Raw genomic sequence first — 16,124 nt, 5'->3', positions numbered from 1 at the left:
AGACTTAGGTCAGCTTGCTTTTCTGTACTACCCTCCCTAGTGCCCCCTAACCCTGTTTTGTTCATTACAGTGTTTTATTACTGGTAACTCAGATCTCTCTGCTCGACCCTTGAACCTCTGTACATTCAGGTCCTAACACCGGAAGCTAGGCTACAGAGCGGTGAAGCCATTTGTCAGTACACCGCTTCCTACAATTAAAGGCTGCAAATGCAGTTCTTATGCCACTAAATGTATCATATCAAATCTTGTTCAGTGAAAATTCTGTTGAAACACTCACTGTTTACAAAAAGGGCCTTGTTCTGCTTGAATGCAAAGACAAATAATCATGTCCTGGAAAGAACGTGAACAATATTTGTGGACTTTTCTTCTAGCTGTGGATAGATGGAATGAATTGCACCCTTGCTAGTTCCCCAGAGAAGGAGGAGTCTGACTTCTTTGCTGAACTGACCCAGGTATGTCTTATCATGAAGGAAACCCATATGTACATGAAAAATGGTAAACTTCTGGCTGGATGCAAGAGGCACCTGCACAACATTCAGGTTTTGAAGTTTGACTTGAACTCCAGGTGCCTGCTCTTTTTCATCTAATTGACAGCTTAATACTTTACATGTGTATTTTCTTTAAAATGCTGAAGAGTTATCAAGGTGTGGGTAAAATCAGTGACATGCCTAAAAATTTGTGTGGGAGGGGATCTTCTCCCCACATAAGCTATCGCTTTTTGAAAAGTGTGGCTATGCGAGGATCCACCACACAGCTGTGTCATTCTTTCACAGTTTCCTGTGAATTAATGAACTACTAGTACTGTCAGCCACCATTGCTGACAGGTTGTAGGTGTGATTGAACCACGAGGGCACTGATGAGCACTCTTGTAGTTCATTCACAAGCCCTGCAGCTTTCAGACAGCCAGGCAATATGGAGGTATGGGCAGAAAGCTGCAGGACTTGTCTGCAGAAGTCTAACATTGCACCTCTATTTCACTGATCAAGAGTGCAATGCTTTCTAAGCTCCTGCAGGAAAAAAAATAAATGCACTTTTTTTTTTCTACAAAAATATGTGCATTTATTATTTTATTTTTTTTTGTCTGTAAAAGTGAAATTCTTCTTTAATCTTCAGATTGGTCACCTTGGAAGCAGTTTGGGTCCTAGCCATAGTCTGTACACAGCGCTGGTGAATGATGGGGATCCTAGGTTCAGGCTGTATACGGCATGGGGAATGAATGGGATTCTAAGTCCAGGCTCTGTAATTTTAGCAAAAGTCAATACTTTAAAGCTGAACTATAGTCCCAGATTTAAAGACTACGAGCAGGCCAGATCTTTATTGCAGAAGTGATAAGCCACATATCTGCAATAAAATAAACTGCCTTCTCGCAGGCAAGCACAACTCAGTTTACATTCTGGCACTGTGCCTGTGTGCCAAGATACCTGAACTCCTGCGCATGTGCCTGAGTGACGTCAACTATCTCTGGCCAATGAAGATGGCCGCAGCCTGCACCAGGTAGAAGCTGGGTACAAGATGCTGGCGAGGGACAAGTTATTGGGACTTTAGTTCTGCTTTAAAGGGAACTAGCCCTGTTAGAAAACTTGGGTCCTTAGCGTCTTTGACCTCTGCTATGGGGAATTTTTGTGCAGGAAAGGCCAGCGCACTGAAAATGTCAGCACAGGATATAAACAAACACCAGAGGCCATGGTCATTGGATTGAAGTAAGTATGCATGTGGGGAGGGTGAGCTCATTTTAGGTAAAATTGCATTCCTTTGGTCTTATAGCTGCTTTGTTATGAATGAATGGATTGTGTATTCTCACACTGAGAAACTATTTTATTTATAAAATTTTTAGTCCTCGTGGGAGGCAGCACCAGTAACTGAAGCAGCTGTGACAAGTCCATCAGCTGCAAAACAGCCGGTTGGTGTCTCTGTGAGCAGTGAGCCGATTGGTGAGTGTTGGCTCTTTATTTTTGGCAGTGCTGTGACTTGTTCTGAGTTCTTGTGTAACATTCATTGCTGTGTCTGCAGGTGTGGAGACTGGCCCTAGTGTTGACAGTCTGTGCACGTCACCCAAAGCCACAGTTGGTAAGTCTCATTAAAACTTACTTGTTCTGAATCTTATTTGTTTCAAACAGGATCACTTTATGAGCTAGCTGAATAGGCTGTGGAGGAAGGAGGTTAGGATTCAAGGCCTTTTCCCTAGTTGTTTCGGAACAGTGATAATAAAGAAAATTGTGTTGGAAAAAAAAAAAAAAAGAATGCAGGTTCCAGTTTCTGTGGGGTCAATGAATGCTCCGGTGAGCATGCAGATGACTGGTCCTGTCCACTCTGCTGTGCTCCTCTATGGGGAAATCGGATGGAAACGGACCGCTTGTCTGTTTCCATCCAATCTGCTGGACAAAGAGAAAATGGGATCAGATAGTGACGGGTGTCAGCGGACATCCGCCGCTTCATAGAGGACAATGCGGTGTTCAATCGGGGTCCACCTAAAAAAAAAAAAAATGACAGGCGGACCCGATCGGACAACCTGTGTGAAAGGAGCCTTACTAATACTGGAGAGTGCAATAATTGGTGCAGCTCTCCCTAGAAACCAAGCTGAAGTTAAAAGCTGATTGGCTACCATGCACAGCTGCACCAGAGTTTGAACTCTCCAGTTTTAGGAAATTAACCCCTGTGCTCAACTGACTGCTGCGTGCATTGATTTCAAAACTCTTAAAAAGAAAAAAAAAAAAACCCTGACTAAGTACAACTGGAAATCAGTTCTGACTGCACTGGTTGCGTTCTTATTCTGGGTCAGAGATTCAGAGGGTTGGCATGATAGCCTGGCAGTTAGCATTTTTCAAGATTTGGTCAGAGCGCTTGCCCTACATATTTTCTCAGCTTGGTAAATGATGGAAACCTACGTTTTACAGAAGTTCTCTTCGTTTAAAGGCTGAAGGTTTTTTTACCTATGCATGAAGGTAAAAAAACTTCCATGTGCAGCTCCCCCCACAGCCCCCCTAATACTCATCTGAGCCCCCTCTTGATCCAGTGATCTGCACGGGAGCCTTGGCTGTCCCAGGTCTCTCTCTCTCCTCATTGGCTAAGACTGCAGGGGGAGTCATTGGTTCCCACTGCTGTCAGTCAATGAGCTACTGAGGAGAGAGCGGGGCGGTGCTGAGACACGACTTTGTGTCTTGTGGATGCACAGAGTGGGGCTCGGGAGCGACGGCTTGCTATTGGGGGCACTAACCGGGGGGGGGGTGCAGTCCGGAGCACCAGCGAGGGGACCCAAGAAGAGGAACGGGGCTGCTCTGTGCAAAGCCATTGCACAGAGCAAGTAAGTATGACATTTTTGTTATTTAAAAGAAAAAAAACAAAAAAATGAACCTTTTAATATCACTTCAAAACTGTATGTTCGAATCCTCTGTAGAGAGACCGAGATCAACTTATGGCCATTTCCTTTCTGCCTCCTCATTAGTACTGTAACATGTTGGATGCATTCCTTGGCTGATATGTTACCATATAAGTAACATGAACTTTATTCGAAGTGACAAAGTTCCATACAGAAAATATTGTGTATTACTTAGTAAAACTGAATAATGTATATATTACCCATAGTAAGTCATTTTGTTTTCTGTTACAAAATAAAGACTGACATCTAAGGCCTCATGTACGCTGCTGGTAAACAGACATTTAGGATCGGTGTTTTTTTCAGCTGCCCCTGAACTCTCCTCTGTTATCTTATCAGTACATGTACACTGGGTCCTTTATAGTCCTTTCTAGGCAGTTGAGTTTAGAAGCATTTTTTGGAACACAAAAAAATGCGTTCAGGATGGATGTTCAGAGGCATTTGAAACTCCAAATGCCTGTAACAGCCTGTAAGTGCTACTAAACCCGGTAACTCGCATTTAGCAGCGTTTTCATTTACAGACATTTTTTTTTCATTTTAACCAAAAAAAAAAAAAAAAAAAGCACTTCTAGACATAAACATGGCTAAACGGACATTTGTAGACGTCGGTTTCTAGCTGTCAAGTTAAATCGTTGAGAGGTTAAAAAGCGTCTCGTGTAAATGAAGCCTTACTTGCCGCTACTGACAACGCCTCCTCCTTGTTTTTACATCTTCTCTTTCAATAAGTTGCATTGGACTGCAATTTGGTTGCATATAAAGTACTTACCTTTGCTACTTTGGCCGCAGAAGCAAAAAATCGAAATCCCAGTGTAAACTACAAATCCATCTGTCTGGAGCTTACAGAGGGCTTAGCATGCTCTCCCCTACCCATGTGATGGTTTTCAGGCCTAGCGATTGGCTGCTCAGGTACCCAGTGCTGCATTATGGAAAGACAGTCGTACGCAGCTTAAAGTGGAATTGTATTCAGAACATTAAGTCCTGATGCATTACTTCATGCTGGGACCTTTATGAAGCTACAGCTATGTAAAAAAACATTTCCTATACTGTTTTAAAATCCAGTATTGCATGATCTCACCCTGCTCTGCGCACATGCTCAGTTGTCCTGTATTCTCGGCACTGTGCCGATTAATCAGTGAGTCCTTTTTAAAGGCTTATCTGCTAACCGCTTTAAGATTTTCTGCTGGGGGGGAGCGGAGCAACAGGAATGACGCAGACGGTTCTAGGCGGGGGGAGAACATAAGAAAAGCAGCAGAGGTGATAGAACAAACTCTGCTGTCAGGGAGACACAAAAGCCTTTAACTTACAGGATAGTGTCTTATCTTATCTCCCTGACTTTCTCTCCTATAAACCTGAGCACTCTAGCTGAGCCAAGATGTAAAATAAAGACTGGAAAATGCATTTTAATTGCAGAAAGTGACATAGTTTTTGGGACTTTTTTGGTAGTATAATTAGCATGGAATGTATGTTCCTTGCTAAAGAATATCATTTTGATCAAGTTGTTGTGCGTAAAGTTACGTTTAAAGTACACTTCTTTTTTTTCTTTTTCTTTTTTTTTTTTTTAAACGATAGCAGCTGGATTTGATAGATAAATAGATCCTAGGTCCTGTGATCTTCAGGTTAAAGGAAAAGTTCACCTTTTGTAATATGTTACACTCGTATTCAGGGTGTAACATGTTACTGTTGCAGCAGCCCCCACATCACCCCTATCCCCTGTTGTACCAGCAAGCGGGAGATCTTCTCCACGCACTCAGTGTCGCAATTTAAAAAAAAAAAAAAGAATGCAGCTGTGCAGTGCTGTGCCCACCCAGGCCCATAGTTTGTACACAGATCCCTGTGAATGTGTGAACTACAAGTACCAACAGCGTTTGTGGCTGTCAGCTTGTAGTTCTCAATAAATTACCAGGGCGCTGCCTGGTAATTGATGCTTCCTGTTAGTGTGTAACTGCCTGCCCGTACGAGGTATGAGCAGATGGCTTCCACTGACAGTCAGCAAGAGCCCTTCATTGCACCTGCGATCTGCTGCACATAGGTGCTTTGCAAGCTCCTAGTAAAAAAAACAAATAGTGAATGCCAATTTTTTTACCTACAAATATAGGTGCGTTCATTTTTTACAAAGGTGAATTTAAACTTTAAAGGCATAGTTGATCTTTAATAATGCAGTCATATTGATAAAGAAAAATGTGCATTTATTTTTTTGCAGTCAGTCATGCAGAGCATTGCTTGCAGGCTCCTGTATTGTTTACCTCTCCGCCCCAGGTACCAACTTACCACACTAGGGCTGGAGGAATTAAATGGACTACAAGCAAAGTGATGTCGCTACACCTCTGTTTCTATTCGATCTGTGAATCCCTTTGTCCTGGTGGCCAACTGTGATCTAGTCTTTGTGCTCCCGGTTTCTGCTTGACATACTTCCCAGTGCTAGCTATAGGCTTGGAGACGTTGGAGGATGTTTTCACTGCACAGTGCATAATGGGATTCCTTTGAACCAAAGACAGCAACTTTTTGGCCCAGATTTGTGAACTTTAAGTAGGCATGATAAGGTGTATTTAAGGCATGCTAAAGTGACCTCTCTGTCAATATTATTGTCATTGTAGCATTTTTTTAAGTGCTATTAAGTACACCTTAAAAGCCATTGCTGTCTGCTTCATGCTGTTTTCTTTTCTCTATCAAATATGCAGTTATTTACAAATGTGCACACATGGTAGAAGCCATCAATAGTAAGAAACGTGTAAAGTGTATATATTTTTAGGTATCATTTTTAAATGGTCACACAGTAGGACTTTACCAGCCAACTAAAATAGTTTCACTAACAATTCTGAAATGTGGGACACTCCACAGTCTTAAAACTGGTAAGGTGTAGCTCACCTAATAATGCAAACCTTGTTGGCCTGACCAATCAAAATCATAGGGTGTGTGACCAGGTATGACAATGGCCATATCCTGTACTTCTACTGAGGCTGTATATTATGCCTGTAGCTCATGCAACAGCTAAACCCATATGTTCCTCTCTCCTCAGACCTGGCCATGTGCCTCAGTGCTCAGGAGCCGAACCCCAGCACAGGTGACCAGATGGTGACTGGCTCGCTCTGGCTGCTGTGTGCTTGGCATGCCTTTTGCGTTTTTTCATACCAGAGATGCCGAAGTCTAGAACGTCTTCTCAATTAAGGAGTCTCTTGTAGCTGCAATAGTTATTGGTGCTTCCTGCAGTGCAGTCCAGTGTAATAATGACTTAGAGGTTCTGTCCTAAGAAAAAGACTGCTGGAATCGTACATGGAACGTAGAGGTGACTTCTCATACCTGCAGCAGCCTTCAAAATGCTGGTTATTCTAACTGGCAAAGCTTCAGTTTTTATGGTGACGATTCGAACCTTGCCTGCTCCTTCCTACCTACTGCACATTCCTGTTGGCCGGTAAGGCAGACTGTTATAGTAATGGGCCAGTAGTAAAGTAGGTTAAAGGGAAGTTCCAACCAAAAGTGGAACTTCCACTCATTTGTCTCCTCTCCCCCTCCGGTGCCACAATTGGCACCTTTCTGGGGGGAGAGGGGAGACAGGATACCTGTCTTTGACAGGTATCCGGTTCACACTTCCGGGAGTCCGGGCCGTGGCCCGTGACATCACCGCGGGGCTCCCTCTCCCTGTCGCCGGGCCAGTAGGAGAGAGGAGCGGGGCCTCACATATGCACAGTAGGGTTCGGGGCATGAAGCTGTAAAGCTACACTGCCGCAATGGCGGCGGCAGCACCCGACAGCTGATGGAAACATGAGCTGAGGTGCCGACATCGCGGGACTCCAGGACAGGTAAGTGTGCTATTGTTAAAAGCCAGCAGCTGCAGTATGTGTAGCTGCTGGCTTTTAATTGTGTGTTTTTTTTTTTTTGTTTGTTTGGTTTTTTTTTTGTTTGGTTTTTTTTTTCTGGGCGGAACACCGCTTTAAGGGCGAGAGGTAGCGGCAAGCTCAAACCGTACCCAGAATTATTTGGGCTTTGCCTGTTAAAACAGCTTGTTCAACCGTAATGGCAGGATTATTGAAGACTGTTTCAGGTGTGTGCATCCCTAGATGCCTGCAGCTCATGCTTGCAGAAGAAGGTCTTACTTTTTTTTTTTTTTTTTTTTCTCTTTCCCCCCCGCCATGATAATGAACTTTAATGGCATCCCAGTCTTAGTCCGTAGGGTTTAAAAATTGAGTTGGAGTAGTTTATAGCTGCAAAGGGTGGGCCAACTCAATATTGAGCCCTACAGACTAATACTGGGATGGCATTAAAGTGCGTGTAAAGGCAGGTATATATACCCAGCTTCTGTCAAACGAGCATGCTGGAAAACCATCCCAATGGCTGCGAGCGCTGAGTGTTTTTGGGTGGGTGGGGGGGGTCCCCCTATCAGAACGCAATAGCACAGTGGGGGAGATTGCTGCACTAACATCGCTTGTGTTAGTACAGCAACCTCCCCTTTTTTTTTTTTTTTTTTTTCTTATTCAACTCGGTGGTAAAAAATGTATATGTCGCAGGCTTTAGGTTTACTGGTCTTTTTATCACTTTAGTGACTATTGCTGCTACAGAGTTAGCCATTGTATTCAAATGAAGGGAAGACTATGTTCATTGGCTTGCTCTCGGTATACTCTGCCTTTTAAAGTATCTGGTGAACTAATTCAAATTCTCTGGCACAGGGCACCTTGCTGTGCTATGGGGCTCTGCCACCTTACTAATCCCTTGGTGCATGTGCGCTACAGTCCTTTCCTATGTCTGCAAATCTTTTTATTTTCTAGAGATGAAGCCATCTCTCATTGGAAAGAAGAAACCTGCTGCGACAAAGAAAGGAGTGAGTATATTTTGCATATAAGTTCATTTTATAGCAACACTGCAGCAAGCAGTGACAGTAGCCCAGTCAACTTTTCTGTCTTGCAGCTGGGGGCAAAGAAAGGTCTTGGTGCGCAGAAGGTGAGCAGCCAGAGCTTCAGTGAGATCGAGCGACAGGCACAGGTGGCAGAAAAGATGAGAGAGCAGCAGGTGGCTGAAATGAGGAAGGAAGCAGAAGAGTCCCTGTAAGTATTTGATTTACCAAATTGTGCATTTATTGTTATCCTGGTGCAATTAGAGAACACTAGATTTAACAGAAGCAGTTAACATGCCTTAGGGCTCATTTAGGCAAATAAAGCAGCTTTAAGAATTGGTAGGCTGCTTTTGAGTTTAAAAGTAATGGCTGAATTTTGTGTGGGGTTTTTTTTTTTTTTTTTTTGATCTGATGATCTGTCTTATGCCCTGTACACACGGTCGGACATTCCGACAACAAAATCCATGGATTTTTTCCGACGGATGTTGGCTCAAACTTGTCTTGCATACACACGGGTCACACAAAGTTGTCAGGGAATCCGATCGTTCTGAACGCGGTGACGTAAAACACGTACGTCGGGACTATAAACGGGGCAGTAGCCAAAGCTTTCATCTCTTAATTTATTCTGAGCATGCGTGGCACTTTGTGCGTCGGATTTGTGTACACACGATCGGAATTTCCGACAACGGATTTTGTTGCCGGAAAATTTTATAGCCTGCTCTCAAACTTTGTGTGTCGGAAATTCCGATGGAAAATGTGTGATGGAGCCCACACACAGTCGGAATTTCCGACAACAAGGTCCTAGCGCACATTTTCCGTCGGAAAATCCGACCGTGTGTACAGGGCATAACTCTTTCTTTCAAAAGAGCAAGCTCTGCTGCAAATGCAGCAGCTTAGAGCGTTGAGACAAACAATTTACCACTGGGGTGCTTATAATAATCCACTTTTATTTAGGTAAAATTTTTATCCCCAAAGGAACAAAACTGTAGCTGTTACTACTTGTGTGAGCTGGAGTTTGGCTCAGATTTGTTAGTGTATCTAAGGCTGGCCATAGACAGAGCGAATATCCTTCCTGCAACCACGGGTTGCAGACAAGAAAATTGCTCAATTTCCCCCATCAGCACAGTCAGTGTTGATGGGGTAATCCCTCCTGTGGAGCCATTGTGTTCTCCCAGTGAGAGAAGCCGTCCCCGCAAGGAGAACACAGGCTGATTTATTAAAGGCAGACTGTGCACTTTGCAAAGTGCAGTTGCTCCAGAGCTTAGTGAATGAGCGGAAGCTCTGCTGACTTCATCATCCAATCATGTGCAAGTAAAAATGCTGATTATTATATTCCTTGCACGTGATTGGGTATTCTTTGCAAAATGAGGCTTTACCTCATTTACTAAGCTCTGGAGCAACTGCACTTTGAAAAGTGCACAGGCTGTTTGCATTTAGTAAATCAACCTCATTGATTATTGCTAGCGGCTTAGCCATAATTGCATGTAAAATGCAACAGACTGGTTGATCGATCAACTTGGGTACATTCAGCCTGCCCATACATGGTTCGAATCATGGTTCGGTTTCTGCTGAACCAGCCAAGATTCAAACAGTCTATGGCTGGCTTCAATCTGCTAGTACATCTAACACTTCCCTCCCCCCAGACTGACAATTCACCTTTCATCCAGAGTTGGGGGCAATCTAATACAGGACGTGTGTTACTGGCCAAATCACTGGGTGAAAACAGAGGGGGGGGGCGTAAAAAAGAAAACGAATGCACCCACCACATCTAAGAATTGGAAAGCTGCAGTATATTACACTTTTGGTTTTGGGTTTAACCCCTTCCCGCCGACCGAACGCACATATGCGTACTCGGCTTTCCGGGGTTATACCGGGATGATGCCCGCAGCTGCAGGCATCATCCCGGTACCGTTGTTTACAGCGGGCGATCGGCTACCCGTGTATAACAACCGATGCGGCTAAAAGCCGCTCGGCTGTTATACCGGAGGAGCGGGAGGAGACACCCCCCCCCACCCCCTCCCGCTGCTGTTACCGGGCCTCCCGTGCGATCGGGAGGCCCGGTGTCCGTTCGGCTGCCTTCGGCGGCTGGGGGCAGGCTGGAACGAAGCTGCGAGCGGCTTCGTTCCAGCCTTCTTGTTGTAAATGCGGAAGCGACGTCTTGACGTCACTTCCCGTTTACTTGGCTGCCAATGGCGCCGAATTAAAAAAAGTACACAGTATTCAGAATCACCGTTTTCGGCGATCTGAATACTTTGAAGTGTAAAGGAGGGATGGGGGTCTTTTAGACCCCCGATCCCTCCATAAAGAGTACCTGTCACCACATATTACTGTCACAAGGGATGTTTACATTGCTTGTGACAGCAATAAAAGTAAAAAAAAAAAAAAAAAAAAAAATTTTAAGCACAATTTATAAAGTACAAAAATAAATACATTAAATAAAAAAAAAAAAAAAAAAAAAAAAATTTTAAAGTGCCCCTGTCCCCGCGAGCTCACGCAGCGAAGAAAACGCATACGGAAGTCGCGCCCGCATATGTAAACGGTGTTCAAACCACACATGTGAGGTATCGCCGCGATCGTCAGAGCGAGAGCAATAATTCTAGCCCTAGACCTCCTCTGTAGCTCAAACCTGGTAACCGTAAAAATTTTTTAAATCATCGCCTATGGAAATTCAAAGGTACCGTAGTTCGTCGCCATTCCACGAGTGCGTGCAATTATAAAGGGTGACATGTTTGGTATCTATTTACTCGGCGTAACATCATCTTTCACATTATACAAAAAAATTGGGGTAACTTTACTGTTTGGATTTTTTAAAATTCATGAAAGTGTCACTTTTCCAAAAATTTTGCAACAATCGCCATTTTATTCTCTAGATTCTCTGCTAAAAAAATATATATAATGTTTGGGGGTTCTAAGTCATTTTCTAGCAAAAAATACGGATTTTAACTTGTAAACACCAAATTTCAAAAATAGGCTTAGTCATGAAAGGGTTAATATCACTTTAAGCCCATCTTCCATGCAGCGAATGCATTCTCTGCATTAAGGTAAAAAAAAATAAACCTCCAATGTTTTTGCCCTGCTTTCCTCTCTTACTGCATTACCCCATTAACTGCGTTTAGTGGAATGGAAGTAATAAAGAGTAATGTAATGGGGATGTACTGTATCCTAAATGTGTACAATTAAATTTAAAAGTTTGGTTTAAGGAAAGCGCCTACATTAAATGTAAAAGTGGTGGGGGGCGTGGCCTGAAGCTTCATGGAGTGAGGAGTGCGGTGTGAGAGCTCCGGCTGCAAATATCCTGCAAACTCATCCTTCGGGGCTGAATCACCCCTAAAACTCGGCGACAAGTACCACAGATCACCCAGCCATCCTCCGCGATCATGTCGCCGCCTAAGCGAAACACTGGGATGCTTGGGAAGCTGGACAAATACCGCCATGAGGAGCGGGAGTCGGCGAGTGAAGATGGCGCCCCCCCGGCTTCGGGGGAAGAGGCCCCGGCATCCGGAGACACTGCTCGGATCCTGGAGGCAGTTTCAGTCTGCCAAACGACCCTCACCTCAAAAATAGAAGAGGTCAAGGTGGATATCTCACTTATCCGGCAAGATATCCACAAGCTAAGGGAGAGAGTGTCCGAGACGGAACGCGGGATTGGCCAGGCAGAGGATGAACTCCCGCCATTGCAGATCAATGTAGAGAGGCTACAATATCAACTGAACACAGTCCTAAGTAAACAGGACGAAATGGAGAACAGATTGCGTCGCTGCAACCTCCGGTTTGTGGGACTTCCAAAAAAAGCGGAGGGCTCTAACCCCCCGACGTTCCTGGAGAATCTCCTGATTAACAACTTCGGCAGAGAGGCCTTCTCCTCCACCTTCGTGGTGGAGCGCGCGCACCGGCTGGCGGCGCGACCACCTGCTCCTGGAGCCCCTCCGCGAACCTTTATCGCGAAACTGCTAAACTTTCGAGATAGAGACACCATCCTACGCCTTACCCGGGAAAAGGGTAATATCCCATTTGGAGATACGCATATAGCGGTTTATCCCAACTTCTCCACTGAGGTGCAAAAAAAGAGGGCACAATTTTCGGAGGCCAAGCGCCAACTACGCAACCGTCACCTGGCATATGCCATGCTGTTTCCAGCGCGCCTCCGCGTAGTCCGGGACGGCAAGGCGCACTTTTTCGAGGATCCCTCGGCGGTCATCTCCTGGCTGGAGAGCTGAGTCACGCCAAACCAGACGACATCATGCATTGAACACCACTCCTCCACTCTTCCATCCCGCGATGCGCAGAAATCTACCATCCTGAAGACTTACATCATCCTAACAGTGAGTTACCCTGTTACTCTCCCCCCCTCATGCTAAACCCAAACTCCCTGCTGCTTTAAAGGATGCCTATACTGTTTGACTGCATATCTCTCTCTTCCAACACCTAACCGGCTTTAAAGCCATCCCCAATTTCTGTCAATTCGACATCTCACTCAGCCCCCTAAGACGAACTGAATGCCCAGCCGGGCTCAAGCAGGATGAGGCACCCCCCTCAGACGTTCGGATGCTGATTTGTTTAGCACCACCATGTTCTTCAGTTAACTTTTGTTCGCCCTCAACAGATCATGAGGTGGCACCTGTTCCAGCTATATCCCTGGTTTTAAATCCCCTGCATATGGTACTGATCGGTCTGGGTGCCCCCCTGTATCTGTATAAAGAAAAGTTTCCCTGGCCAGCAACAACCCCCACGGATGTGGAGGGTTGCCACAAGTTTGATGAGCCACGCTGGTCCAGAGTTGGCACAGTTTTTTTTTCTTCTTTTTTCATTCGTTAATGCTATTGACTTCTTTACATACGAGCAATGTCTGACACTATATGCCATACAACACACAGATAGTCGGTTTATGTCTGTATTCACTGTACCGTTGTTATGTGGGGCTTCCTACAGACTGGCGGAGCCTACGCTATGGTGCTTTTTTGCCGGTCTGCGGGATCTACCAGCCGGGACCTCTGAAGTTGGAAATGTTTATTACTTTTATATTGTGATACCCGGTGCTGGAATGTCTGTGATAACTAGGGTGGTGGGTCTTCTCCTGCTGGTCCGACTTGTCACCACATTTCACTCAATTACCTGATGGCCTCTTTAAAGATAGTCACATGGAATGTGAGGGGGTTGTGCGATAGGTCCAAACGCCTAGCCGTACTGTCTCACCTTAAGCGCATGCGCGCGGATATATCTGTATTAGTGGAGACACACATCACAGGGCAACTTCAAGTAGCCCTAAAAAAACCATGGGTGGGCTGGACTTACCAGGCTCCATTCACCAACAACTCCAGAGGTATAGCCATCCTCATAGCCAAAACAGTTAATTTCCAACTGCACAATATAAGGTCGGACCAGCAGGGGAGGTTTTTTATTCTTGCATGTGACTGTGGGGGGTCTTGAAACCCTTTTACTGGCTTTTTATATACCTCCACCCTTCCAATTTACTGCCCTCAGGGAGGGGCTAGCCTTTATGTCTGAACACCCCATGGTATCAGCGATCTGGATGGGGGATTTTAATATGGTAATTGACCCTTCCCTGGATAGGCTTCACCCATCAGATACGCCACAAACCAAACAGACCCTCACTAGATTTGGTAGATTCCTCTCGGAGTTTGCCCTATCCGACACGTGGAGACTTAAGTATCCCAACACAGCCGCATACTCTTGCTTCACACCTGCACAAAACGCAATGTCTCGCATAGACATGATCATGCTCACCCCCACTCTCATTCCGGACCTCCTTGCAGCGGGATTCGGCGTGAGAGTTCTCTCTGACCATTCACCCTACTGGATTACTCTGAGGCTCCAGTCCTCCCCGTCGCCTCGCCTGTGGAGACTAAATCCATTTTGGCTCACAACCCTCACTGACATAGAGATCATACAGCGCGAATGGTCTCTCTATTTTCAGACTAACCAGGGGTCGGCCTCACCCGGAGCGGTATGGGAGGCCTTCAAGGCCCATGCCCGCCTGATTCTATCCACCCACATCAACAGGCACAAAGCCTCCTCTAACAACATTCTACTACAGGCCGAGGAGCACTTGGGCTCCCTCGAGCAGGCTTTCCTGTCACACCCAACTCCCTCAAACTCTGCCCAATTGCGTTTGCAATCTAGGCTCACTTTGAGAAAGCAAAGAAGGGAATATTTTTTAGAAAACAAAGGATCTTTGAGCATGGAGAACGAGCGGGGAAACTTCTAGCCTACATGGCCCATCTGGACCATTTGCCTCCGGTGGTGGTTCAGCTCCGCTCACAAGATGGTACCATGCTCACGGACCCTGAACAAGTTGCCAGAGAATTCAAAAGATTCTACGCCGACCTTTACACCTCTAGGACCAACCGCCCTATGGACGAGCTACATCTCCTCCTAGATAGCATAGACTTTCCCTCCCTTTCAAACACTCAGGTAGAAACTTTGGAGGCACCTATAACCGAGGAGTGCATCAAAGCGGCGATAGCGAGCCTTCTGGCGTCAAAGGCCCCTGGCACAGACGGCCTTCCTCTGGAGTTTTACTCCCAGTTCCAGGAGGTCCTCATCCCCAGATTAGAGACTTTATATTCACACATATACGCATCAGGCACACTCCCGCGCACCATGAGTGAGGCATTGATTGTCCTCATTCCCAAACCCGACAAGGATCCCCTTCAACCCGAGTCCTACCGCCCAATTTCTCTCCTTCAATTGGATGTGTAAATCCTCGCTAAAATCCTAGCCATGAGACTCAACAAAGTCATTCTTAGCCTCATCCACCCTGACCAAAAAGGCTTCATGCACAATAAGAACACAGCATTTAACCTGAGAAGACTATTTACCAATCTTCAAGCTACACATGATGAAACTGGGTCCAGGGTAGTGGTCAGCTTGGACACCGCCAAGGCGTTTGATTATGTGGAGTGGGGCTACCTTTGGGAGTGCCTCCATAGATTCGGCTTTGGCCCCAGGTTCATTAAATGGCTCCAACTCCTCTACCAGGCTCCCACTGCTCGGATCCAGGTCAACGGGATAATGTCCACCCCATTCTTACTGTCAAGGGGAACACGTCAGGGTTGCCCAATTTCCCCCATGCTGTATGCCCTAGCTGTTGAGCCATTGGCCATAGCCATCAGAGCGCACCCTGACATTAAGGGCCTCCGTCGGGGGCAGTTCACCGAGGTACTTAGTTTATATGCTGATGATATGCTACTCTACTTATCAGATGCTGGTCCCTCGCTGGCTGCGGCCCTGCAGCTTATTCAGCAGCATGGGACCTACTCAGGGCTACAAATTAATTGGTCTAAGTCCCAAATACTCCCCATTGATATCTCTGTTCCAGCGAATACTCAGGTGCCCCTCCCATTGGTAAGAACCAACCAGCTCAAATATCTAGGCATACAGTGCTCACGATCCCTAGCAGATTACATACACCTGAATATTGAACCAATTTTCAAATATCTTAAAAATAAGATGCAAATTTGGTCCAGACTCCCTTTGGGGGTGATGGGTCGCAACAGCTTGGTGAAGATGATTCTACTTCCCAAGCTGTTGTACCTATTCTGGCATGCTCCATTGTATATCCCAGCTCATGTGTTCAGGTCCCTTGAGTCCATACTCAACACATTTATATGGGGCACATCCAGACACAAGCTATCATGGCAGACCCTTAAATGCCCTACCCGCCTGGGGGGCACGGCCACCCCAGATCTCGCACTTTACTACCTAGCTTCCCAGTTGTCCCACTTTTACTATTTTAACAAGCACGACAGGCTTCGCTACACTACCCTTGCATGCACACGAGCCTCTGACGTTGTGGCTCACCCCTTCCAGATAATCCTCTGCAAACACAGGGGTATCTCTAGTCCTGTGGGCGGGAACCGACTACTACAACATCACAGCAGAATCTGGCACCGTGCACTCACCACT

The 16,124-nt window shown here is 45.7% G+C and overlaps 1 protein-coding gene across 3 annotated transcripts in view; it reads left to right on the top strand.

Moving 5' to 3' along the window:
- ARFGAP2 (ARF GTPase activating protein 2) overlaps positions 1-16,124 on the top strand; it is a 53,153-nt gene that overhangs the window by 12,695 nt on the left and 24,334 nt on the right. Inside the window, exons 5-10 of one of the 3 annotated variants that reach the window (XM_073604339.1) lie at positions 372-452; positions 1,835-1,931; positions 2,011-2,067; positions 6,390-6,434; positions 8,134-8,186; positions 8,273-8,409. In XM_073604339.1, coding sequence (XP_073460440.1) covers positions 372-452; positions 1,835-1,931; positions 2,011-2,067; positions 6,390-6,434; positions 8,134-8,186; positions 8,273-8,409 — 470 coding nt within the window. The remainder of the gene's footprint in view (positions 1-371; positions 453-1,834; positions 1,932-2,010; positions 2,068-6,389; positions 6,435-8,133; positions 8,187-8,272; positions 8,410-16,124) is intronic. The other 2 variants (XM_073604341.1, XM_073604340.1) reach the window with 2 other exon arrangements.

The sequence above is a fragment of the Aquarana catesbeiana genome, linkage group LG11 (assembly GCF_042186555.1).
Source record: "Aquarana catesbeiana isolate 2022-GZ linkage group LG11, ASM4218655v1, whole genome shotgun sequence".
NCBI classification, from domain to species: Eukaryota; Metazoa; Chordata; class Amphibia; order Anura; family Ranidae; genus Aquarana; species Aquarana catesbeiana.
The sequence above is the reverse complement of the archived record's forward strand: the minus strand, read 5'-3'. Positions and strand labels throughout refer to the sequence as shown.